This window comes from Plectropomus leopardus, chromosome 9, assembly GCF_008729295.1.
Source record: "Plectropomus leopardus isolate mb chromosome 9, YSFRI_Pleo_2.0, whole genome shotgun sequence".
Lineage (NCBI taxonomy): Eukaryota > Metazoa > Chordata > Actinopteri > Perciformes > Serranidae > Plectropomus > Plectropomus leopardus.
In genome coordinates, this window is record NC_056471.1 from 32,959,299 (window position 1) to 32,984,244 (window position 24,946).

At 39.6% G+C, this 24,946-nt stretch overlaps 2 protein-coding genes across 2 annotated transcripts in view; one reads left to right on the plus strand and one right to left on the minus strand.

The window, feature by feature from the left end:
• Positions 1-1,421: 1,421 nt before the first annotated feature.
• slc26a2 (solute carrier family 26 member 2) lies at positions 1,422-14,251 on the minus strand. The gene is made up of 5 exons (XM_042493789.1): positions 14,171-14,251; positions 10,898-11,514; positions 10,380-10,670; positions 8,516-8,964; positions 1,422-4,815 (listed from the first exon to the last, which is right to left on the minus strand). Exons 2-5 carry the CDS (start codon positions 11,498-11,500, stop codon positions 3,987-3,989), a joined length of 2,172 nt encoding a protein of 723 aa, XP_042349723.1. The 5' UTR covers positions 11,501-11,514; positions 14,171-14,251; the 3' UTR covers positions 1,422-3,986.
• Positions 14,252-18,799: 4,548 nt separating this feature from the next.
• Positions 18,800-24,946, plus strand: part of pde6a (phosphodiesterase 6A, cGMP-specific, rod, alpha) — a 40,834-nt gene continuing 34,687 nt past the window's right edge. The window contains exons 1-2 of the mRNA XM_042493607.1: positions 18,800-19,128; positions 21,297-21,438. Of these exons, the coding sequence (XP_042349541.1) occupies positions 18,800-19,128; positions 21,297-21,438 (471 nt within the window). The remainder of the gene's footprint in view (positions 19,129-21,296; positions 21,439-24,946) is intronic.

Sequence of the window (24,946 nt, forward strand, 5' to 3'; positions counted from 1 at the left end):
TTAGAGAAAATACCTAATGTGAACTTTTTAACTGTTTCCGTAAGTGCTTTAAACTGTAAATAATGTTACTAGGTAGTTGTTACAGAAACAACTAAAGCTACAAACACAATTACAACAAAAAGTATCCACTGAGCTTATACCCAACACTTATTATTCTCCCTCCATGTTGGTGTGTGAAAAGCAAAGCATATTAAGGCAGATTAATTTTATTAACATCTGTCAACAAGGCACACCTGATGTGACACACCGGTTAAAAAAACACACAAAAAAAACAGGAAGGCATATTCGTCTACTGGCAATGGAAATATGAGTCTATTGCAAATTTTTAGCAGATTTTCCCCTATTAAAGAAAATAATAAATCTGGGTTATAAAGGTTAGAAATAGTCCTGTGATGTAGTACTGGTTATTAACTGAAAAAAAAAGAAAAATGTTGCTCAAAGTGAAGTACAGGTGTTGCCACTGTGGATTTTCACTTTTTTCCTACATGCACTGTATACACTGGCACCATTTCTGTGGAAGAGCTAAAATAGTTTTAGCATTTAACATGTGAAACATTAATAAATATGTACTTGTCTGTGGCAGTCACGTAGCATCTGTCAACATCTGTTAACATTAGACATGAACGTAAAGCAGTTTGAACTGAAAGACATAAATCCAGTTTTTAAACATACCGCCTTTGTTTTCTGAATTTCAGTTCACATGTTAACGATTTATTTCTTATATGATTTTATTCATTTAATTGAAATAAGTTCTCATGTGAGGCCGTAGTGAGCACTGTAATAAATCTGGACTGCCCTCGATTCAGATGACCCGATTCAATCCCCTGTGACGGTATTTACCCTGCACAAGTCCTTGAGCAGAGCCATTCCCTTTAGCTCCAGTACACCTGGTGTTTTGGGGTTTTTTTGGCCTTAGCTGCCTACCTGACATTCAGCACTGCTCCTCCAAAACCTCCTCCTCCCTCCAGCAAAGGCAAAAGCTATTCAAGTCAAGAATATCCTGTCTTTTCAGCTGCTATTTTTGGGACGTTGTTTAAAGGTGCCCTGTGGAGTTTGTTTACAGTTACTTGACAAAGTGGATTGTGTGTGTCCTTTAGGTCTAACAAATTAGTGCTTTGGCAGGGTCCCTAAAAAAATCAGGCCCAACCCTCCATGATTGTACAAGGTTTATGTCTAAGCCCTACCCGAGCCTGACCCATGGGAACAATTTGGGGTCCGAGCCTGATTAAAAGCCGGAGTCTTTTTTCCAGCCGCTCTTTTCAGTGCCTCCGCCGGTGTCCGCTCCGCTGGCGTTCTCTGCCGGTGTCTCTGAATGTCCGCTACGCCCTCATTCTCCGCCGCCGTCTCCCCCCTCCCCCCTCCCTCCTTCTGCTCCGTGTGTGTGTGACGGGGACATGATGAGAGGACACGCTGGGCGCGGTTTGAGTTCAGGTGTAGTGAGTTTCCAGCTCTGTTGTGCTGAAAGAATAAACTGATATCTGATGTTTGATTCCTTCCACAACAAAGTTGTTAAGTTTTCTTACATACCTTTAAATCAAGAAGGCCTCACGACCCTCTGTGAAACTTTAAACAACTTTTGATAAACAGTATTTAGTGTGAGACCCAATCAAAAGTTCCACAGCACTGCCATAAGTAAAGAAAATCTCCACAGGGTACCCTTAACTTAAAACACAGCATCGTGTAGTCAACCCTGAGCATTCCTGTATTACCGAAAAGAAATGACTGGACCTCCATAATTTAAATAATAACAATTTCTAATAATTTATTAAACAAAAAACTGGCTTGCTTTCTTGAGCCAATTTCTTACACACAAAGAAATGAGCTGTTTCCAGGATTGACGACGCAATTCAACATTATATTGAACAAAACAAACTCAAGGAGGCTGTTTTGGTGTAAATCTCACATGGCACTCACTGCAGATCACAGTTCCTTAAAATCGAACTTTGATCCCATTCATCACACAGCTGACAGTTGTGTAATTACCGAGTTACAGTAACAGTCAGTAAAGCTGTCACCCTCAGCAAACATAGATTGTAGACAAACATAAAGCACTATATCAAAGTGACATTCAGTACAGAGCTTCCAGCATAGAAAAAACACCAGAGCTGAGGACATCTGTCCCGAAACAAGGTCGATCATTTCAAACAACATAACCTTTTGTTTTTATAAAATATCTGCAAAGAAGTTAGAGGTTGTAAAATCAAAAGGTGCTCTATGCATATGTCAGAAGACCTGATAAGAACAAATGTAGAATTTAAATATTTGCACAATATACAGATATCGCTAAAGGCACAGAAACGTGAATCTTGCAAAATACAAAGTAAATGGAAACTGTACTGGTGTTTGTCTGCGCGAGTCAAGCACTCTCTCCCATTCATCTAACAGTCAGTGTGCATTGACTGCATTATGGCTTTGTAAACATGATCAAGTATTTCCCCCAAAAAAACCCTTCTCCTTTGATTATCACTGGTGTTAGAGAAAACTGCATTATGTAACTTTAATCAGTTACATTACAATCATGTTCAGAAAAAAAAAAATATTAAAGGCAGAAAGTAAGATTCTGATCTGTAGAAAAACTGCATGTTTCATTTTAGAGGATCAGACCTTTAGAGTGATGACTTGTGAGATCATAAACTTCATAAACATAAGTTTCAGAGTTCCTCTAGAAACAGATTTCTCCACTACAGACCTTTTTACTTTTTTGCACATATCCCAACCTACAACAGACATTATCTGCCCTCACAGAGTAACAGGTGGAAGTTGCACATTTTTCCAGGATTGCAATTTATGGGCAAGGACTCTGTGAGTAAATTATATATAATTTTAGTTACCTATGGTCCTTTGCTGAGATATATAATAAAAGTTATCAGCAACTCTGGATGCCACTCAGTTGCAGGGGCACTTAAGGTAGCATTAAAAACTGATCATTAAAAATGCACTATTATACAAAACATGTTACCTTAACATTAGCTGTAACTTTAAGGGTCACAGTTTTAAAATGAGTTAGGATGTGACTCTAAAGCCACTTTCTCTATAGAAAAAAAAAAACAAGAACAAAACACCAACATCTGGCTTTTGTCTTAAATAAGAACGGTTACAATCAACACCGGACCAATGACTGCATTAGTCACAGCTATTCCCCGTCTCCAGTTCTGATCGACTTTGATTGGCAGTGATAAAAACATTACGCAGTTATTGTTGTTTTTGCTCCTTTTCTGGCCTGATGCAATGACGCACCACCATAACCTCCTTCCATTTCTGTACAAGCAGCGCTTAAAAATTGTTCCAAATTAGTCAGTCAAGTTTGAAAAGCAACTGAATAGTAACAATAACAGATAAAAAGAAGGTAACCGCTGTAACATTTTCTCTGGCCTCCATGCTGCGCTAATCCCATAAAATCATATTGTCTATTACCTACTTTTAGCGTGTTCTCTGGTGTTTAAACTAAAACAAATACGGCCACAATCCACAATAAATTATCTTAAATCAATCTTTGAAAATTCATAGACATGGAATAAAATTTCCCCTTTACCTTAAGTAATTGATGTTGGTACATGTTTTTTTTCCTTCAATATTGGCCACTGTAAAAAAATGTCAAATTTAAATTCAAGTGGCATTAAAAGAGTCTTAAAAAGTCTTAAATCTCACTGGCTTGAAGTAGTCAGAGCCCTGAATAACTGTCGGTGCAGTGTTGGTGGGTGACTGTTTATGAAGCTGTTTGGGTGTACGTGTGCAAAAAAGAGAAAATGTAACTTTAATTGAAGTACAGATGTTGCCATTGTGCAGTTTCACTTTTTACTATAAGGACTATGTAATTTGGCTCCATTTAAAAGTTATTTAAAAGTTATGGAGGATAGATGTGGGATTCTTGCATTCCAGAAATCACTGCAGCATCACAAGGCACCGAGGCTGTAATGGACCTTTGTCTTTTACTGTGTGAACTGTAAAACTGCATTTATGTAAACAGATATTTGGATGGACCTTCCTTAACATTTGGTGTCATAATCTCCGTTCGGAGCTGAGAGGCTTTGGACATAATGGATGGCATCTGCGATGGTGAAGAATATAAGTTTGTTCTCTCCTTCATCACTTCCTTTTTTGTCGGGGAAGTATCCGCCTCTCTCCAGTGCGTCCAGTACTGAGGTATTACAGTGAGCCAGGACCACTTTGATCCCAACTTCTCCATAATCTTTGCGGACCTCTTTCAGAGCATTCACTCCAGCTGTATCCAGGAACAGGACGGCGCTGCAGTCGATCGCCAAGCTGCGTACGCTACGGGAAGATTTCTTGTCGAGCATCAAGGTTGTGGTCGCACCGGCTTCAGCGTCACCCTCTTTCATTGCACCGTCCGACTTCATATTCTGGACTCCTGCAACCTCTCCTTGCTGTCTTTTCTTCTTCTTGAGCTTCATTAGCCGAGTTTTCTCCTTCAAAGGATCGAGTCCTACGCACCTGTAGAGAGATTTTTTGAACAAGCTCTGGTTGGCGTAATAGATTGGAGCTTCGTACCTAAAAACAGCCACTCCAGGGTGTGTCTGAAGGCCGCGGTAAGACGACAGGTCCTCGTAGTGCTCCCTGGTCGGAGCCCGACCAAGCTCCAGGACCTGGGCTTTCTGCGTTCGGCCCAGGACGCAGAGCGCTGACACCAAAACCCCCACAAGCAGACCGAGCTCTGTGTTGACCAGCGCAGAGGTTGCCATGGTGATCAGCCAGATGCACGCATCGACGCGGTTGACGCGCCACATGGCGGGAATGTCTCTGAACTTCCTTAAAGCTCCGCGAAGGTTAACCAGGATGATGACGGCTAATACACATCTGGGCAAGAGAGGGAAGAAAAAAAACAAGCAGGAAACGCCAAAGTTTAAGAGCGTCAATAAAGGTATTCATGGAAGAAAGCACTTATGCCACATTACCTCTACACGGTACTCAACTCACTCTTTTTGGTGTTCTTTTACCAAAGGTTGCGGTTAGTATCAGGTACTCTTTTTTTGGTACTGCCTCGGTCGAAGTCGTGGAGACAGTGGAGTTAAAACACTGCAGATCACTGATTAGTACGAGAGAATCATCACTAAAATTGTTACTTTTCTCAGGACACCCTGCAGAACCCCGCCACTGCTGAATAGCTAAGTTACCGTCTAATTCACTTGACTCAGATTTTTTTTAAAATGGCAGCCCTAACTGTAAACTACAAAGGTACAATTAATGTGGTACGGACGTTCTTCTGTTTGGATGCTGATAAAAGAATTCACACAGTGGGCTCGTTCAAGATAAACTGCGCCTCGCCCGGAGAGTAGATGAGATCAGGCAGCAGCAGCAGCAAGGGGCGGTAACAAAAAGCTGCAGTCAAGTCTGACAGATTCAAAGATCCTGTATTTTCAGCAACCTTCAAAGAATATATAGTACTATATATACTACTATAAACGTTAAATATTACAGTTAAAAGGTTCTACAAAATGTGATGTCTCTGGTTTAAACACAGAGCCAGTCCGCTCTTTGATCAGGCTGCAGCCACAATGCCCTCGGTCATGCAGGCAGTCAAGCAGTCGGTGGAGAGCAGCTGCAGCTCCAAAAAACCTCTAAAAGCTGCATCGGCCTCGATAACGGAGAATATCGCTGCCCACGTGTGCATGATGTCAAAGCAAGTTGGTCACAAACCTAACCGGCGTGCACTGTGAAAACTCGGCGGCCGTCGAGTCTGTGCTGGCCTGACTCATCTCAAACAAGCCTAGTGTCCCGTTGCAGATGATTAAAATAGAAATAAAATGAAAAATAAAAATGAAATAGAATACAGGAAAAAAAACTGGTACTAAATATGATTTGAGTTGACCTACCGTGCAGTAGAATTTAGTCACTGCTCTGACGAGTGAAAGCTAAAAGGTGTTTAAAAAAACCCAGTTTGAGTCCTCACTTCACATTTACAAAAAGAAAGCTTAAAATTGGAAACAGCATTTGACTTCAGTTAGCCTAAATGTTTTTAAACTGCCAGTGTAAGTTTTGCCAATTGTTTTTCATCTTACATTTTTTAAAAGCAAAACCACTGAGGGGAGATGGTGACGCTACTGGGAGCACCAGACAGAATCAGCTCGAGAGATTAAAAAAAAACCAAAAACTACATCAATAAAGAGAGAAGAGGATAATAAAAGAAAAAGGGAACAAAGATATAACAAGATGTGGCCTCATTGATGAAGCTACTGTATAAGATCACAGTGTGTTTCTGCTACACAGTGTGTGTGTGTGTGTGTGTGTGTGTGTGTGTGTGTGTGTGTGTGTATGTGCGTGCACGTAGATAACACACCAGAGGAAGATCGATACCACTCATCAGCTGCACTCACACTGTTTACTCTCTAGTTGGTAATGAACTCATTCTTTTGAGTCATATTTCTGCTCCTTGTTCTTCTTTATTCCATGTTTTTTTTGTTTTAGTGTTAAATGAAAGCATTTTAAAAACTATTTCTCTGCACTACAAGGCCGTTACCTGAAGATATTTGAACTAGTGCCGCTTCTGCAGAGCGAGCAAAGTCAGCATTAACAGTGAACTGTGTATTTGTCGACCCTTGAAGTCTCTTTTCATGGCAAACAAGATAAGAACCACCAGCAAATGTTTAAGTAAACCCGAAAGAAAACCCTTCAGTCCTGCAACAACTGAAACATTTGAAGTTTTTTCTTTAAAAAAAACTGTATCGACCAGGGCACAAAAATCAAACATCATGTGGCTGCTCAGCACCAAAATGTGCATGGCTCTCAGCTGCACGTGGCTGATGCTCCATAATGATTAGTCTGCTGAACGTGCAGTTTTCAGATTAGAGATAAATGCCGTCTCAGGTTTGGAATCTGACTTTGGCCTCTGAGAGCAGAATAGCTGCTTACAGGTGAAAATCATGGAATGAGTCAAACAGGCACAACTGCCCTGGCCAGCTTTTTGCAGAAGTAGAAACTATTTTTAGGAAAAAGTTACAGCTTGGAGTCACTGAGGATTTTCTCAGTTACTTTCGACTTGACATCTGTACTTTTTAAAGCCAGATTATTTTTCTTATTTTATCACCCCCATCCATATGGTTTGGACCCGGGCTTCTTAAACTTAATATTTAGAGCTCCGAATCTGATTTCTGTTCAAGGTCAAACGTCTGGAACGATTGGTGCTAAGCAAATGACTTTTATTAAACTTGCTTATAACTGAATTCTCTCGAACAGCCTCAACTATCTATCTGTCGTCAGCGCTGTATTCTGAGGACATTGCTGTGTGAATGTCTGTGCTTTGTGTCGTAGCGGCGTTTAACATTTCCACTCTTCACAGCTCCAGCTGTCTCTGTGTAAATTAAACACATGGGCTTCGTGCTGGATTGGGGCAAAATGAAAGCGTATTTCTCTGTCCACTTTTCGTTTCATTTGGACGCTGAAGTTTCACTTTCTCGTGCTCAGCAGGACAGAATGTGAAAGCCCATTGCCGTTAGCTAACTTGCTAATTTTGAACAGGCGCCTGTTAGCCGATTCCTAAACTCTGACACGTGATGACTTAAAGTCAACATCACCATGACAACGATGTAAAACATAATAATAATGATAAAGTAAAGAGAAAGGACTCCATTTGGGCCCTAAATAAGTAAAAGGGTCTCTTAAGTGTGCAATGTAAAACTAAAAGCTTCTAGAGTTAATTAGGATGTTCAATCTTAGACCACAGTTGGGACACACCCTGGGACATGATCAGCCCCGGCGGGCCCGAAACACTCAGTGATCTCAAGGTCCACTACTGATGATGTGTCCAACATTTAATCATAGAGTGAGATTAAATCATAGAACAAGTAGCAAATACATTTATTTCTGCTGTATATTTCTCTCCTCTGAGAGAGATGGGGATGTGATGGGAGGAGGAGGCAGAGCGACAGCCTGATCCGGCGCGGAGGATATAGTCTGATCCGACCTCCCTGGTTCTGCTTCCTCTCTCTGTCTCTCTCTCCTTCCTCTAACTTATGTTGACCTTCCCACAGAGTCTTCATAGCGTGTTTCAGGTGTGCAATTAGAGGATAATAACAGCTAGTCCTTATTATTATCCTCTCTCGCCTGCTCTGAAGTGGTGAATTTACAGCTTACAGCACCTTAATACCACTCAGTCTCTGGCTTTAGTCTGGTAACGTCGCTGAAGAAACACATCGCTGATCTGTCGTTAGCACCGTTATGCTGCTGTCTCAATGAACGTCCCGCTGAGCCCATTCGAACTTTAAAAACTTTATGTGGAAGACAAAAAAATCAGCATCATAATATTCAGAATTGTCAAATCTCAGTTGACTGATATATTTTTGAGTCTGGTAACAACATATTTGTGTAGCAGAGGTCAGAGCTAATGCCAGGATTGGCTGAAGGAGTTTGTTGGTCAAGGCGAGTACCTCAGTTCAGACTGATACAGAGAACGAAGCAGGGTTGAGCTCACGTCATCAGGATCTTGGTCTTACTGGGCTTACTGATAAGATTATGCAGGTTGTCATTTAATGACAATTAACTAATGATATGTTGTACTTACTTTTGAAGGGAATAGAAAAGTGGCGCGATAACCAGCAGCACCAGCAGCAGGACCAGAGCGCTGACCAGCCCTGATACCTGAGTCTGGCACCCTGTTGACTCCTTGACGAGGGTCTTGGTCAGCGCAGCGCTGGTGGTGAAGCAGCGGAAGAACGACGGCAGGATGTTGCAGAAGCCGATGGCGTACATCTCCTGGTTGGCGTCCACCGTGTAGCCGTGCTTCTTGGCAAACATCTCTGACAGTGAGACGGTGATGGCGAATCCCACGATGGCGATGGAGAAGGCGTCCACAGCTACGTTGGGGATCAGACTCCACATCGGCAGCTGGGGAGGGAGGAAGCCTGTGGGGATGTCACCAGCCACGCCCGACCCGTAGTCTTCGTTGAAGCGGCCAAAGTGAGAAGCCAGCGTCGCGATTACCACCACGAAGAGCTCAAAGGGGATTGGAGCCTGGGTAAGAAAAAAAAAACACGACACATAACTCTAGGATGGATTCAAAATTAAGACCACTGGTGGGTGACGAAAATGTAAAGTTTAGTCTGAGGGTGGCGAGGAGAGACCAACATACTAGATATGTTCAAGAGTTTAATGGGCTTTTTAGGAGATTTTAGGCTCAGATTTCGCTTAACTTTCGAAACTTCTGTTTTATCTGCAGTTTCTATTCGTCAACTGTCATTTGTCAGCCATCTTTTCAACACTCTGCTCTGCTTAAGCTCAGCTGTGCCTTAACTACTATACCAACGCAGTTATAATAATAACAATAATAATAACCTTTATTTCTGTAGCGCTTCTCTAAACCAGTTACAAAGTGTTTCATAATACAATACCATACAAGAAATATCATTCTTCATCATTCACAGAAAATGCAATTAAATTCAAATATATACACATCCATATATGTAGACTATATCCACACATACAAATACACACACAAATATACATACTTCCATATATACACACACTACATACCAATATATACACACACACACATACAAAGTAATACAAATGGCAGTGTGTACAAGTGTGTTTTTAAACTGAGGAACTGACTCGGCTGATTTGATGTTGATGGAAAGTTTGTTCCACAGATTTGGGGCTAATTTTAAGCTCATATCAGCATTAACAATGTATAGCTGAGGCTAATGTGTTTAAATGGATCCCATCACAGTCTTACATTTCATTCCCACATCAAATATTTATCTAAAGCCAGGCTTCGCTAAAGCTCAGCTCAGCTCAGATTACAGGACGGGCTGATTTATCCGTGATTCACCTCACAACAATCAAAGTAAAAATCTGGTTATTTTAGAGGTTGACAGGTCAAGTCTTAACCTCCTCAACTGCTTGCAGGCTCCTCAGGGCTGCCCTGGTAATTTTAAACGTTTGATATTTAGTGTTTTAAATTTGGATAATTATGGTTATGTCACTAATAAGCAGCTGATGATGTTGGCAAGCAGCAGTAAACATTCCAGCCCTTAAGGCTAACGTTACCTCGCCTACTTCTGTTGACAGATATCAACACTGACAGTTAAAGGCTCACGTCTAGTTCTCATTCAAGAATAGACGACACATTTTCTCATCCAGACTTGTTCAGCCTTCTGCTTTTGTTTCTCTCGTTGTCACAACTCAACACGTATTAAAGCTATTAAACAAATGTGTGGAAATAACCTGAAAAATGATATTTTAACAAGTAATTTCATTATACACACAAAATTCTATGACTTTTTAAAAACTTTTTACAAATTCAACAACTTTTCCATGCCTGGAAAATGTCACTGTAACATTCCATGACTTTTGCCAGTTTTCCATGACCGTGGGAACCGTGGAGGACTAACGTCTGGAATGAACTCAGCAGTACTTTCTGTGTTTACCTTGAGTTTGGCTTTGAAGCGATCGTTGAGCTCTTTGGTGGGTATCAGTACCAGCAAACACACCAAACTGGTCACCAGGTCACAGATGTTGGTGTTTCCCACGTTGGTGAGCACACTGTACCAGGTCTTAAACAGAGTGAACCAGCCCTGAGGTCTGGGGATCTTCAGGCCCAGAAGGTACTTGAACTGGGACGTGAGGATGGTGAGGGAGGCTCCTGTAGCGAAGCCGCTGAGAAGGGAGTCTGAGAGGTAGACTGAGACGAAACCAACCTGGAAGATGCCCATCAGCACCTGAGAGACAGAGAGAATAAGAAGAAGTGAGGGGGACATCCAAGGACATATTTGGAAAAAGACACTTGCGATATTCTTGTCTTCATTGCTGCCAGCCAAAGAGAAGAATAGATGCTTTTGTTTACACAGCATGTAGGGATGTCCTGATCCGATCTGAGTCATTTGATACTATCTGCCGATACCGAGTCCCAACCCAATACTTGAAATGATCGCCCCAGCTCACTCACCTGGTAAACTCCGGCGGTAAACGTTACGGTAGCTCCCACTGTGATTGCATAGCAGCTTCGGTCACATTCCACGCTGCCGTTCCCCTGGCCGGCCAGCAGGACGGCGCTGCTGTTTCCGCTGCTGCCGCTTTCTGTGAGGTATCCTGCCAAAGCTAACTCCCTGTCCACAACCTGACCCACCAGCAGGCAGAGCACCCCAAAGATCCCCACTGAGATGTGCTTAGAGGAGCCTAAGAGGGCGTAGATGATGGACGAGAAGAAAGAAGTATAGAGACCGTAGATGGGGTCCTGACTGGCTAACAAGGAGTACGCAATGGACTGAGGGACCAGCAGGATTCCCACAATCAGTCCCGACATGACATCGCCCAGGATCCACTCCCTGAGCTGGTAGCGCGGCAGCCACGTCAGAATCGGGACGAAACCCAGTACTTTGGATTTAGCTTTCTTTGGGGTGCACGAGCAGTGTTTCTTTAGACGATGTGACACAACGGATTTCCAGCTTTTGGACTTTTCCTTCTCGATTCTTTCCAGGATGAGAGGCTGCAGCTGGTCGCTCTCCGCTCCGTCTTCTGCCGATGTGCAGCAGTCATCGCCATGAGTCATGATCGAGCCCTGATCTGTGGAGATTTAAAGAAAAAAAATTCAGTTTCACGCAGACACACGCCAAACTGAATTTAGACAACTAGTGGTGGCGAAAGCCCCCAGCTGCTTCATCGTGTCTCAGCCAAAACGTTGGAGATGAAAACACCAAACCAACCGCCGAGCAGCACGTGCGATCGGTGTCTGCTTGAGTGGAAATATCCCTTTAGCAGAAAGCATAGTCTGTAATCGTAATTCATAACGGGAAACCGGAAGACCGTCTTGTCGCAAGTCAGGCGGTTAGCTCATTAACAACATAACCCAGTGCTGAAGAAACAAAGCGTATTTACCGTGTGCACGAACAACAACGCAAACAATCAGGCAACAACTTTACCATATATAATAAATTTCAAGTTTCAATCTTGATTCAGTGATACTCAACTTAGGGCCTGCGGGTAAAATTTACCCGGTCTGGGGGTAAAATCTGGCCCCCAATAAGTTCCCAGTTGGCCCCCCACCATAATCATCATAATAAAAAAAATAAAGACATCGACACTGGGAATATTTTTTGTACTTTAGTATACATAAGGTGTCAGAGAACATAAAACAGCATCAAAACAGAGCTTGTTTATTTAAAAAAAGTGCCTGTGGAGGATCCCCCACACCCCCTAAAATCCTAAAAACATTCTAAAATTCTAGAAATGCCTTAAAATTTTGGAAATGTCACATTTATTGGCCTGCTGCAAATGGCCCCGGGCCTCTTGTCATTTTGCAAAAGTGGCCCTCAAAGCAAAGCAAGTTGAGCATCACTGCTTTAACCCTTTGTTTAAATTCCTCACTTCCATACCTCTACTCATGCACTGCGGTGGAGGGAGAGAAGATTAAATGTCAGGTTAGTGGGTGTGGACCTGACTGTATGTGTATGACATTTTACCAAACAGGAGATACATTTCCTCCTCTGATGTAGCATCAAGATAAGAGAAATGCCACTTCCCCTTACTCTTAGAAAAACAGCGTATTCTTTGAAAGTGACTAATGAAAAATAACTCTGACTGGTCATACTGATATCTATCAAATTAAGGAAACAGTAAGCAGAAGAAGCTAAGAAGAATCACAAAAACCTGCAGTAATAAAACATTTACTTTATTACTGCAACTGAAACTTCTGATTCAGTGAGTCAGGGAGTCAGTTTGTACGACAGACCTCTTTTACTGTTTAAGCCTTTAAAACTTATATATTAAACTATATTTATATATATATATATATATATATATATATATATATATATATATATATTTTATTGTTATTTTTATATTTATTTATTTATTATGTTTTTATTAAATTTTTTAAAATTATTATTGGGGTTCTTTTGGTGATGATTTTGTCCAAATCCACCCACTCACAAACATTTCAAAGCTAATTTTCAGGTCATTTTCATGTCAACTTTGGCGAGTTTCTTGTAATCTGCAGGACATGCACTGCCAAGTTGCTCTTTGTCTATTTTCTCATGTTTTGTGAAGAAATCGAACCACTTTGTTTAGGTTTCGGAGCTTTAAATACTTGTAAAAGGTGACAGAACTAAACACAACTGATGTTGATCCAGGTTTTAAAGGGTTAAACCACAGAAACTCAACTGAAAGCTGAAAGTAATTGAAATATTGGTCACACCTTTAACACCTGGATAGAGGTCAGTTTTGTAGTGCTGCATTCAAATGCATTTTATTAACAGAAAAACCTTTGAAACCTGTGAAAACTGGTTTGATATCTTTCAAAAATACATGAAAAAATATAATGAGCAACTTGGCGATAAATATCCCACAAACTGCCGCAAATTAAATAAAGGCGATTATTACTGTATTATTGATAACAAAAAATGAGGGAAAAAAATGAGATAAAGCTTAAAATTCTCTTAATTATATTTTTTAAATGAAGTTTCATGGGGAGGGAAAAAGAAAAAAATGTGTGTGTGTTTTTTTTTTTTTTTTTTTTTTTTTTTTTAAAAAAATGTATTTATTTTGTACTTTTTTCTTATTACTAATTTCTTGTATATTTTTGGTCTATTTCATGATAAGTTGAGGTTTAAAAGTTTTAAATAACACCCAATCACGTTTTTTTTACCTGGCTAATGTCCAAACCGTGTTTACTGTAATCCCTGCTGCTCATCCATGCCACTTACTGAGTCCACATGTAGTTTCGTTTCAAAGCCATCGCAGTGGTTTCACTACATTAAAGCACTCTAAAAACTGTAAAAATAATAGGATTGCTGTGTTTTATTTGCTAAAAGAAGCTGTGTGTAGTGGTGTTAATGAGATTAGAGGTCTTGAATAGAGGCTCTTTAAAAGCTGGCGGTTAGTATCTTTAGCGATAACGCTCTAACGGTCCGTTTGAGTAACAGCGAAACTATATCAAAACGTTACTAAAAGCTAACGTATACCACAGCGAGCTTTATATATTATTTACGATGTAAAAGTATCGCTACATTAACACTTGAGCTTGTTGTGAAGATGCCTGTCCAGCGCTGTGAGGGCAGCTAACAGTCCCGGACCCGCAGCGATGAATGAGCGTCTTTGTAAACAAGTTGTCAACGTGGACACGAAGTCGAAACTTTGTCCAACTGAAGTAAATAAGTGTCAAACTTTATTCCACCGCAGGATATATGAAAACACGGCGCTGTTATCGTGTAAAGTTACTGACCTGAGCTCGAGTCGGTCGCGGTTTACCGAGTTAATCTCAGGTTGTGTCCAGAGAGCGGAGTGTGTGATTCCGCCTCAAATTCATTTTACACTGTAGCTCCCTGCGTGATGACGTCACGCGGAGTGCGTGGCCCCACAGCACGTGATGCGCTGAGCCCAAGATAGTGTATGCGGTAAGATGCATCACTTTGTAGTTTCAAAAAAAAGATAAATGTAGGAAAATAGGAATAAATAGTTGAAAGCAGGCCCGGTTCTAGACTGCTTTTTATGTGGGGCAGTAAGAGATGTATGTTGATATTAGTGATTCTTTAAGTGTGTCTGCTGAACATTTTTATCCAAAGCTTTTTGATAAACAAGCTCAATTTTATGCCTTTTGGCATAAATGGCCCCCTCTAGGGTGTGGGATGCTTTCCCAACAATTTTCTAATTTACAATGAAAATAAAGTGATTCACTGTGGAAATTTTGTTTTTGTGCTGTTGGTATACATAAGGTCTCAGAGTGCATAAAACAGCATCAAAAAAGTGCCAGAGCATCCCCTGCACCCCTGACAGAGGTCCTAGCTAAAACCTAATGTCCTCAAATCCTAGAAACATCCTGAAATCCTAGAAACGTCCTAATATCCTAGAAATGTCCTAATATCCTAGAAATGTTCTGAAATCCTAGAAATGTTCTGAAATCCTAGAAATGTCCCAAAATCATTGAAATCACCGTAAATGCTAGAAATGTCCTTATATCTAAGAAATGTCCTGAAATCCTAGAAATGTAGTAAAATCCTGAAAATGTCTTAAAATCTCAGAAATGTCCTAAAATTCTGAAAATTTGCTAAAATCTGAGAAATATCCTAAAATCGGAGATTGTCCCAAAATCGTAGAAACATGTATGGGCAAGTTGAGTATGACAATAACTGCTCAAAGTGTGATTTTTTTTTTTTTTTGGACGCCTATGTTTGGAGTTAGTTGGGCAGATGGAGCATTTTGGGGGCATTGCCTCATGCCCATGAACCTGCCTCGGCTTATAGCAAAGGAAGCTACTTTGTGTGGTTATTGTAATTATAATCATTAAAATCAGGAACAACAGGGTTTTCTTACCCATCAGAAAAAGAAATACTGTTTTATAGTTGCTCTAAAGTAAAGCATATAGAATTATAATAAAGCAGAAATTAGGGTAAAACAAGATGTCTGTAAATCTAAAGATAAAATATTAAATATGTACATTATGCTACTGCGTTTACAACTTGTATTTAAAATAATAATGGTAGAGTGGTCGCCCCATGTCCAAAACATTGATTTTTAAATGTTATTGTTTTCATTGTGCAGTGTAGGATACACACACTCACACTGTTTTGCACACAAAATTTGTCATTATACCACTATGCTCTTAGATGAAAAATAAAACAAAAACAAAAAACTTTGTTTTATTTCAGTATACTACATGCTAAGTATATTATAATTATTATTTTTGATTATCACAGTCTGGGATATGTTAGTGATTAGCAGCAACATTGATTGTGACAGCACAGCCAGTGGAAATAGCATGTATTTACTCCATGTGCCAAATGAGGTAAATAATTTCATCATCAGGTGGAAAATAGTAAAAATGACAAATTCCAAGGAAAAAGCCCAAAATGAAACGTAGAAATAATACAAAGCGTGTTTTTTATGCTTTGATGTGTGTGGGATCAAAAATGTCAGTGTTGATGGGTCTCAATGGCGTATATTTTTGCACTTAACAGTCTGAATGTAACAGTTTTGTTTATGCAGCGTGTTTTAGACTTATTGTAGGAGCTGAGCTGTAAATTCAAAGATTAAACAAAAATACACTGTCTTGCTGAAATGTATGCTAGTTGCATGAAACCAGCCACAATTATCAAAATATGAAGAATGAAAATTGTTTAAAATGCACCAAACAGACCCTAAGGGTTAAAATGATCTTTAAAACATTAAATGTTAAGTGTCAGATACCTGTAGATACACTGGACACTGAAAAACCCGACAATGGTAAATCTGAATGTGTCAGCTGGAGCTGTCCCGCCACCCCTCTCTTCTCAGGTCTAATAAGCCAGTTACTCACGTAACTGCTGTTACAGTTTGATTATGGAGTATCCAGGATTAGTGAGCGCTCTTTATGCTTTGCACCTCTCTCAACGGGCCGTCACTGATTGACACCATCCAAGTGAAAGCAGCTGCACAAATCTGAAAGGGTTTATTTTGGCACCAGCAGAGATATGACTTCTGTTCTCGCTGTTTGTTATTCTCTCTCTCGGATTTCTCAGAGAGGGTGTGAGGGTGACTGATGTTTGCAGATCATCACCACATGATGCGTGATGCAATACGAGCGACGGGAGACAGTGAGTGTAATACTGTGACACACTGTGCAGGTGATGCAAACAGGCTGTTAGTTTGAGGCTGATGAACAGAATATTTCACTTTAATAGTCTGTATGCCATGAATATTCATTTTCATGATGCTGCACGAGAACATCTAAGTGCTGATGCTGACCTGTAGTGATACAAACGATTCTCAGTGTTTGGGGCATTTTACGCGCTTTTCAGTCATAATTTTTGATAATTTTGACTGTGTTCGTGCATATGACATACATTTTGTCAAGATTGTGTATTTTTGTTCAATCTTGGAGTTTCATTTATATTGTTAAATGCAAAAAATGCACCATTGCCATCAAAGCATAAAAACAAGCATTGTATTATTTCTGGGTTTCATTCTGGGCTTTTGCCTTGGAATTTGTCATTGTTGCTATTTTCCACCTGATGACGTCATTTTTACCTTATTTGGCATATGGAGAAAATGGAATTTCTACTAGAAGCACTATGACAGTCGGTGTTGCTGCAAATCATTGACATATCCCAGGTTGTGATTAAAATAATATCTACTTTGCATGTATTATATTGAAAATAATTATATTTTTTAATTTCTTTCCTTCTAAAAACATATTGGTATCATGACAAAAACCTGGCATTTAAAGGGTTAAAATTCTGTAAATTAATAAATATTAGATATTTATGATTAGGACTGATGTTGGTTTTAAAAATAAACTCAGTGAAAGTAGAAAATTATATTACTGTATAATTTTTTATAGCCTTATTTTGAAAATCACAATTTGTGTACAGAGTGGTATGAGTATTTGACACTGCACAAAAATAATGTATAAAAATCATGTTGCTGTTAATCATTAACATATCTCAGCCTGTGGTAATCCCGCATTAATAAACAAAATTCTTATAATAATAATTATTAATAATATTATTATTAGTAGTAGTAGTAGTAGTAGTCGTATTTTATTCATCATGGCAAAAACCTGGCGTTTAAAGGGTTAAAATTCTGAAAATTATAAATATTTGATATTTATGATTAGGACTGATGTTGATTTAAAACGTAAACTCAATGAAAGTAGAAAATGATATTTATGTAATATTAAAGTGCCGTAAGGGTTAAACATGCAAAGGTGCATTGTAATCCCAGTGTTGTAATTGGATGCAAGCTTATGTCCACACATGACCGTTTAAAACCATCCTGATAATCCCCTTTCTTTTCTCAGACACCTGCAGATTTGGTTAGTAGGACAGAGGGATTACGCTCTGCTGGAGACAACACAAGGACTATTACAGGTAGGAGCGTTTACACTTTATTAAATGACTCTGTTAGATCTGTGAGACACATGTAATTTACTGATGACTTTCTGTGTGAAGGACCTCGGACATATCACAACATAAAAATTAATATAAACATAATAAACACTTTGAAACAAGCAGTCATAAAGTGCACGGCGCTTCTAAATGTGTAGAAGCTGCCGTATAACGAAACATCATATCTCTATAGATTACAATACACAAAACACAACCCTAAATAATAACCACCTGTACACTACCTGCCCAGCACCAAACCTGAGCTGGACAATATGACTAAAAATATTATCATAATACATCTTTTTTTACATTTAATTCAATTCATATCTTTTATAAAGGACTCAGCTCATTGATTGATTGATTGATTGAACTCATCTGTAGTCCCTTGGCCAAGGTGTTGCACAAGGTTTCCTAAAAAGCAAATTTTTCTATGGTAAAAACAATTTATTCATTTTAAGAGTGAATATCAATAGAAAAGTTTTAAAAGTTTTAAGGAACATTCAAATGTAACACTCAGAACTTTTAAAATCCATTGTAAAATTAATTTGTAGGCTACATGTTTATCTGTAAAGCAGATTCATTTGTAAAATGTAATTTGCTTTCTTTCTGTAAAAAAAAAAACATACTATAGTAATCTGAAAATTCTACAAAGAAATATCAGAATTTCAACATATTCTTAATTTAAAATTAACAGTTTGGTTCAGTGTTTTACCAAATATCCCTTTAATTTAAACACTGTTTCTTTGTTTATTCTGTTTACAGTTTTTATGATGTCATGATTTTACAGCACTTTGCTGTTAATTTTACGGACATTTTTACAGTGTATGCACATATAGAATTATATTGCAAAGCCAGCGGGACCAATAAAAACCAGCATCAAAAAAGAGTTTAGTGCCTACAAGTGTAACTGTTAATCATTCGTTGTTTTATCTGGTTTCTGAGAGATCTGTGAGAGTTTCCTCAGTCTCACTTTGTCCCCGGCAGCAGCCATGGTGGACGCAGCGGCAGCAGAGCAGTTCCTGGATGCCAACCCGAAGTTCGCCAAGCAGTACTACGACGTCAACTTCAGGCCCAAGGTCATCTCAGACCTGCTGGACAACAACCGCAAGGCGACGATAGACATCAGCACGTTCCACGACCTGACCATGGTGGACGAGAGCGAGATCCTCTTCGACCTGGTGCGGGACATTCAGGACAACCTGAACATGGAGAAGGCCGTCTTCAACCTCATGAGGCACCTGAGCTACATGATGAGGGCCGACCGCATGAGTCTCTTCATGTACCGGCAGAGGAACGGGACGGCCGAGCTGGCGACCAGGTTACTGGGGATTTACTTTTAATTTTAACCCTTTAACTCTCAGACGAAGAAATGCCTGTAAAAACAAACCTGAAAATTAGACCAAAAAAAAACCATAGAAAAATAAGGTACATGACCTAAAAAAAGGACTTAAAAAATAATAATTCTGTAAAATAATTTTAAATATATAATTATGACAATTCTAAATATAGTTTTTGGACATTCTCCCTTTCTTCTTTAAAAAATAAATTTCCAAATCTAAAGATTTCTAGCAATTTGTGGAAAGTTCGTTTGTTTTGGAGAGACAGCAAGCTCAATTTGCGGCAGCGGCACCTAACTGTGGCACCTCGTGTGGCACCCCCAGATGCCGCAGATAGGTGCCGCTAGCAGTCGCAGCAGTCGCAGCAGATGCCACTGGTTGCCGAGACGTGCCGGGAGGTGCCAGGAGGTGCCGGGAGGTGCCAGTGCGTGTGCCACTGCTTGCCAGGAGGTGCCGCGAGGTGCCAGTGCTTGTGCCGCGGTTTGGCGGAGGTGCCGGGAGGTACCAGTGCGTGTGCCGCGTTTTTTTTTTTTTTTTTTTATCGGCTTTAGTCCCTAGATTCGTTTGTTTTGGGGAGGTAGAGACTTCTGTGGAGAATATGACTCCTGGACAAAAACAAACCCAAAAAACTCCTGAACAATGAACACTGGAGGGATTTTAACTGGGAGAAGTTTCAGGTCAACCTGCTTTCACTGCCAGACGACACTAAAAACCTCTAAAGTTCACACACTGCTCTTTAAAACACCTTAATCCATTTAATATGAAAATATGATGGCTCCAAAAAAATATCATCTCATTAATTCTGAAAAAGAGGAAAATACATTTTTACACATTTTCTGAGATAAAAATCTGGTTAATTCAGAAAGACAACAAATATTTTTTTCTCAAGTGAAGGCTTTACTCTCCCATAATAAACCCTACAGGACTCAAACTGTGAGTCTGTCACTGTTTTAAAGTCGAACAGCTTCCTGTTTCTGTTTGCATTATTATTTCCTCCTCCTCATCATCACCTGGTGAGGAGACATTTCTGTCCTCTGCCCGCACGGAGCGCATTACTTACAGTTTCTGGCAAATCTTCAGGGAACCAAACTGAATGAACACAGATGCTGTTTTTCACCTGCACACTGATTCATATTCATACAGATCCAGAAACTCACATTTGGCAGCTTTATGAAATAAGAGAATGTTAGCTGAGTGATTCAGCTTTTTTTAAAAGTTAAATGAACAAAACCAATAACATACAGAATATGGTAAACAAAGACGATATGTATAAATATGTGTATATAAAGACAGAGACAAAGAAGGAAAAAAATTAAAAATTAAATACGCATAATAATAAACCATTTCAGGAGAGTTCATAAATCATTCAAAATTCATGGGTGATTTCATGTTACGGGATTATTACATTAGCAGGTGAGACAAATAGAGAAGAAAAAATGTTCTTTTTGCTATATATTTAATCCATTTCAGCTTTTGTGGTACCATCGTGTTAATGCAGTTATACATTTCCATGCCTGCGATAGACTCCTTCAGGTTACTGTTTGATTAGAAGAATACAGTATATATATTAGCCATGACCTTCACGATTACGACTTTTGAAGGGATGATTTTTTTGTCTCAGAAATAATTGCAATCAATAATTGCGGCCACACTGCTACTAATATAATAGCACAATAATGCAAGTAGACCCCTTCAAAGAGCAAGGTACTTTTAATTCTTCAAAATATTTATTCATATTTGAATGTGAAAAAAGCTAAAATATCCTATATAAAAAAACTCAAATAAAATAAAAGTACACAACCAAAACATAGACTTAGCACGACCAGAAATTACATCAAAACACATCTCAGTATAACTTTTTTCTGTCAATTTGGCCTGAAAAAGGGTCCAACCCTTTCAGTGGTTGGGAACACCCTTCTGTTTATTCTGGCATCATGTCGCTGACATGCTTGTGTAAACAAAAACACAAGTAAACACAACGGGCAAATCAGGTAAGCAAAATAATCCAGGTCATGTCCATATATCGTTTGATCAGCCGCTAACTTCATTATCGTGACTAACCTAAATTATACTAAAAAAAAATCAAAGAAGAAAACCTGCTTTAGTTGCTTAGCACATTATACTTTTGTGTTTTTATATTTTCCTGCAGGTTATTTAATGTCAGTAAAGACTCTGCGTTTGATGACTGCCTGGTGCCGCCTGACAGTGAGATTGTGTACCCGTTGGATATGGGCATCGTGGGCCACGTGGCGACCAGCAAGAAGATGGTCAACATTACCGACGTGTCTGAGGTAGATACACATATTTATTGTTTTCGTGTGTCTGATTTTCTCAAGTGATCAAGGAGTGATGTGGACTGAGGGCAGAACCACGTTAATAGTTTAATTATTCATTAAAAAATCTTTCCTTACATGTCTGTGGCAGCGTGCCACAGTTATAACATCTGCTGCCTCAAACTGATTTAATGTTTTTGGAGATGGGCTGTTCATTCAGAGAACTGTTGGCATATATATATATAAAGTCTATATTATATATACCGTTATGTTATTTATAGCAGAGCTCAGACTGCACAGATGGAGCAGCAGCAGGTCATTTGCAGTGAAAGTGAAACTAAAGCTGCAGATTCACTACACAACTTTCACAATCCTAAAAGATTCTGAAAAGACTGGGAGTGTAAACATGATGCCACTATGTCTTTAGATGGAAAAAAACACAAAAGATAAACTATTTTCAATATACTACATGCAAAATAGATTTTTTTATCATCACAGTCTGGGATATGTCATTGATTTGCCGTAGCATTAATTGTGTCAGTGCACCTAGTGGAAATAGCATGTATTTTCTCCATATGCCAAATATGGTAAAGGTGAATACTACAGTCTTTCGAAAATACTAATAATAGGTGGAAAATAGTAAAAATTGCAAATTCCATGGCAAAAGTCCAGAATGACACCCAGAAATAATACAAGTGATGTTTTTCTGCTCTGATGGCTGTGGAATCAAAAATGTCAGTTTGAATGGGTTTCAATTGAGCATTTTTTGACCTGAACAGTCTGAATGTAACTATTTAGTTTCCACATTTGCGCAAAATTTTCAGATTCTTTCATTTCTTTCTTTCATTTCATTCTTTCATCAGTATTTAAGCCTCTGAACTCGGAGCAAATTGGTTCAATTTCTTTCAGAAACATGAGGGAAAAAAAGGCAATTAGCAGCTTGTCAAAAAAGTTCCACAAATTGCAGGATATTAGTAGATTCAAAAATATATTTAAAGAGAAAAGAAAAAAAGCAAGGGGAAATGTCTAAGTAAAAAAGATAGAGGACATTATTATAACTACAACTATATTCACAATTACCAGAAAATATATTCTAAATAATGTTACTGAATTTTTTCAGGTCATTTCCTTGTTTGTTTGCATTGTTTACATTTTTTCTTCTAATTTTCAGTTAAAAATGCTTTTCTAAATGTTTTTTTTTTTTGCTAATTTCTTGTTTAATTTTGGGTCATTCCTTGTTAAGGTGTTCTTTGCCTTCTTTCCATGTTTTTGAAAGAAATTAACCCAGTTTGTTTAGGCGTCAAAGGGTTAAGCAGCAGGAACCCTTTAACTCCCAGTTATGAGATGGAGGGAAAACCTGTCTGCCGTCGCTCTGCTTCAGTTTAACCACCAGATGGCGCCCTGAAACCACCGTGTCCCCTCCACTAATTCCCTCCATCCAAAGCCGGCTCAATCTCATTACAGCCAATACCTTTGACATTTGAAAACGGCAGGCGAGCTTATTCCCACGTACACTTAAAGTTTGCTCCTGCAGGTCCGCTTCACCTCCACCTCCTCCCTCCTGCAGAGTCCTGCACCAACTGTTACTGTGACATTTACACTTAATAAGGCAGCAGCCCACTCGGCATAACTGATGGATTACAAGCCCTCCTCAGTATCAGTTCAATCGCTTCATTTCATGGGAGATTAGAAAGCTCGGCTGCCGACGTACAAACAAAACACACACCCGGGTCGATGGTTCCCGTTTGGTTTTTTTGTCGGTTCTGCTGCCAGGGCCGGCCTGTTGTGCCTTTTGCCGAGAGCCACAACAGAGCAAACATCGGCGTCACGCCGCAGCCTCACACAAACACATGAAAGCAGGATGGGAAATGTGGCGACTGGAACCATATCAAAGCCTCCAAGCCTCAGTCTCCCCCGTCGCAGCGGAGGAATGGCTAATGTTTCCCTATAATTGGTTGGCTTTATGATGCTAATGCACCGAGGACGGCCTTTCAGAGCGATGCAGTGACTGGGAGTCACTGTCTCTCTCCAATCCAGCACAGGCCGCTCAACCAGTCAGGACTCTTGTAGGTGGAATTTGGGATTGTGATGTGTCACTGGGATTATGAGCAGCAGCTCGGCCTTTTCTCCACGTTCTTCTGTTCGTGTGGATTTCCAAACTGAGTGTTGTCTGAGGTGTGGTTATTAATCGAGGGGGTGTGAGGAAGGTGCAGAGCGTCGGCGGGGGAGGCTGCAGATGAAGCTGGTTAATCTGTCCCGAATTAGAGCGATCCCAGATTACTCCCAGAGGTCACACAGGCTCGGAGCCGTTTTCACAGACTCAGCACAATAACGCACCTTTAATCTATTCTGTTGCACGGTATTCTTCCAACGTATTTAGATTTCTTTTTAGGGAGCAGAGATGTCCACCTAATGTGTCAAATGTTTCCTTCGGGGTTTTTTCGTTTTTTTTTCTTCGATGTCATACTATACTATTATGGTTTTTTTTTCATTATTTTTTACGACATACTATTATATGACTTTTTCATTTTTTTTTAAATACTATATAAAGTTTTTTTTCATTATTTTTTACAACATACTATTATATGACTTTTTCATTTTTTTAAAAAATACTATATAAAGTTTTTTTTCATGTTTTTGGAACATACTGTGACTTTTTTAATGATGTTTTAAGACATTCGAAAAACTATAGTACTCATTTTTTATGTTTTCTTTTATTTTTACTTTGTTTATTGTGAAATGAACAACTAAAAAAAATTAAAAGGGGATAAAACAAGTGTTCAATATGATGGTATGTAGGTTAAGTGGCAAAAAAAGAGTCTAGTCAAGTCTAGCAGAACCTGTATACAGGTGTGTGTGTGTGTGTGTGTGTGTGTGTGTGTGTGTGTGTGTGTGTGTGTGTGTGCGTGCGTGCGTGCGTGCGTGCGTGCGTGCGTGCGTGCGTGCGTGCGTGCGTGCGTGCGTGCGTGCGTGCGTGCGTGCGCGTGTGTGTGTTTGCGATTGTAGGATGTGAGTGAGGATTGATTGACACAGTATATCATATATATACAACTACACATTCATACATAGATATACACATACATATACATACAAACACATACATTAGCTGCACACAATCTCACACACACCGTGTGCACAATCATTTGGGAGCAGACAGAGAGTGAACAGCAAAACACACCTGGAATATTTAAACAAAAATGATATGCAGACATAAACAGTGGATATACATCTGTAATTTGTGGGGTTTTTTTGTCATACCAAAATCATGTACTTAGCTTATATTTCTAAAGTGTTGAGCTGTAGGCAAAGGTCACAGCAAAGCTTCAGCTGAGGATAACAAGCAGGATGAAGACTTCTCTGGGCTTTAGGGGGTCAAAGGTCAGCCAATAACAAGCTGTCAAACTGCCCAGATCTTTGGGACGGGTTTATTTGTAAGCTGTGCGAGGCTTCAGTTGAATCAGCTACTGTGTGGTGCTGATCCAGGATCAGCGTTGTCTCGCTCATAGTGATTTCTCCCCCTTCATTT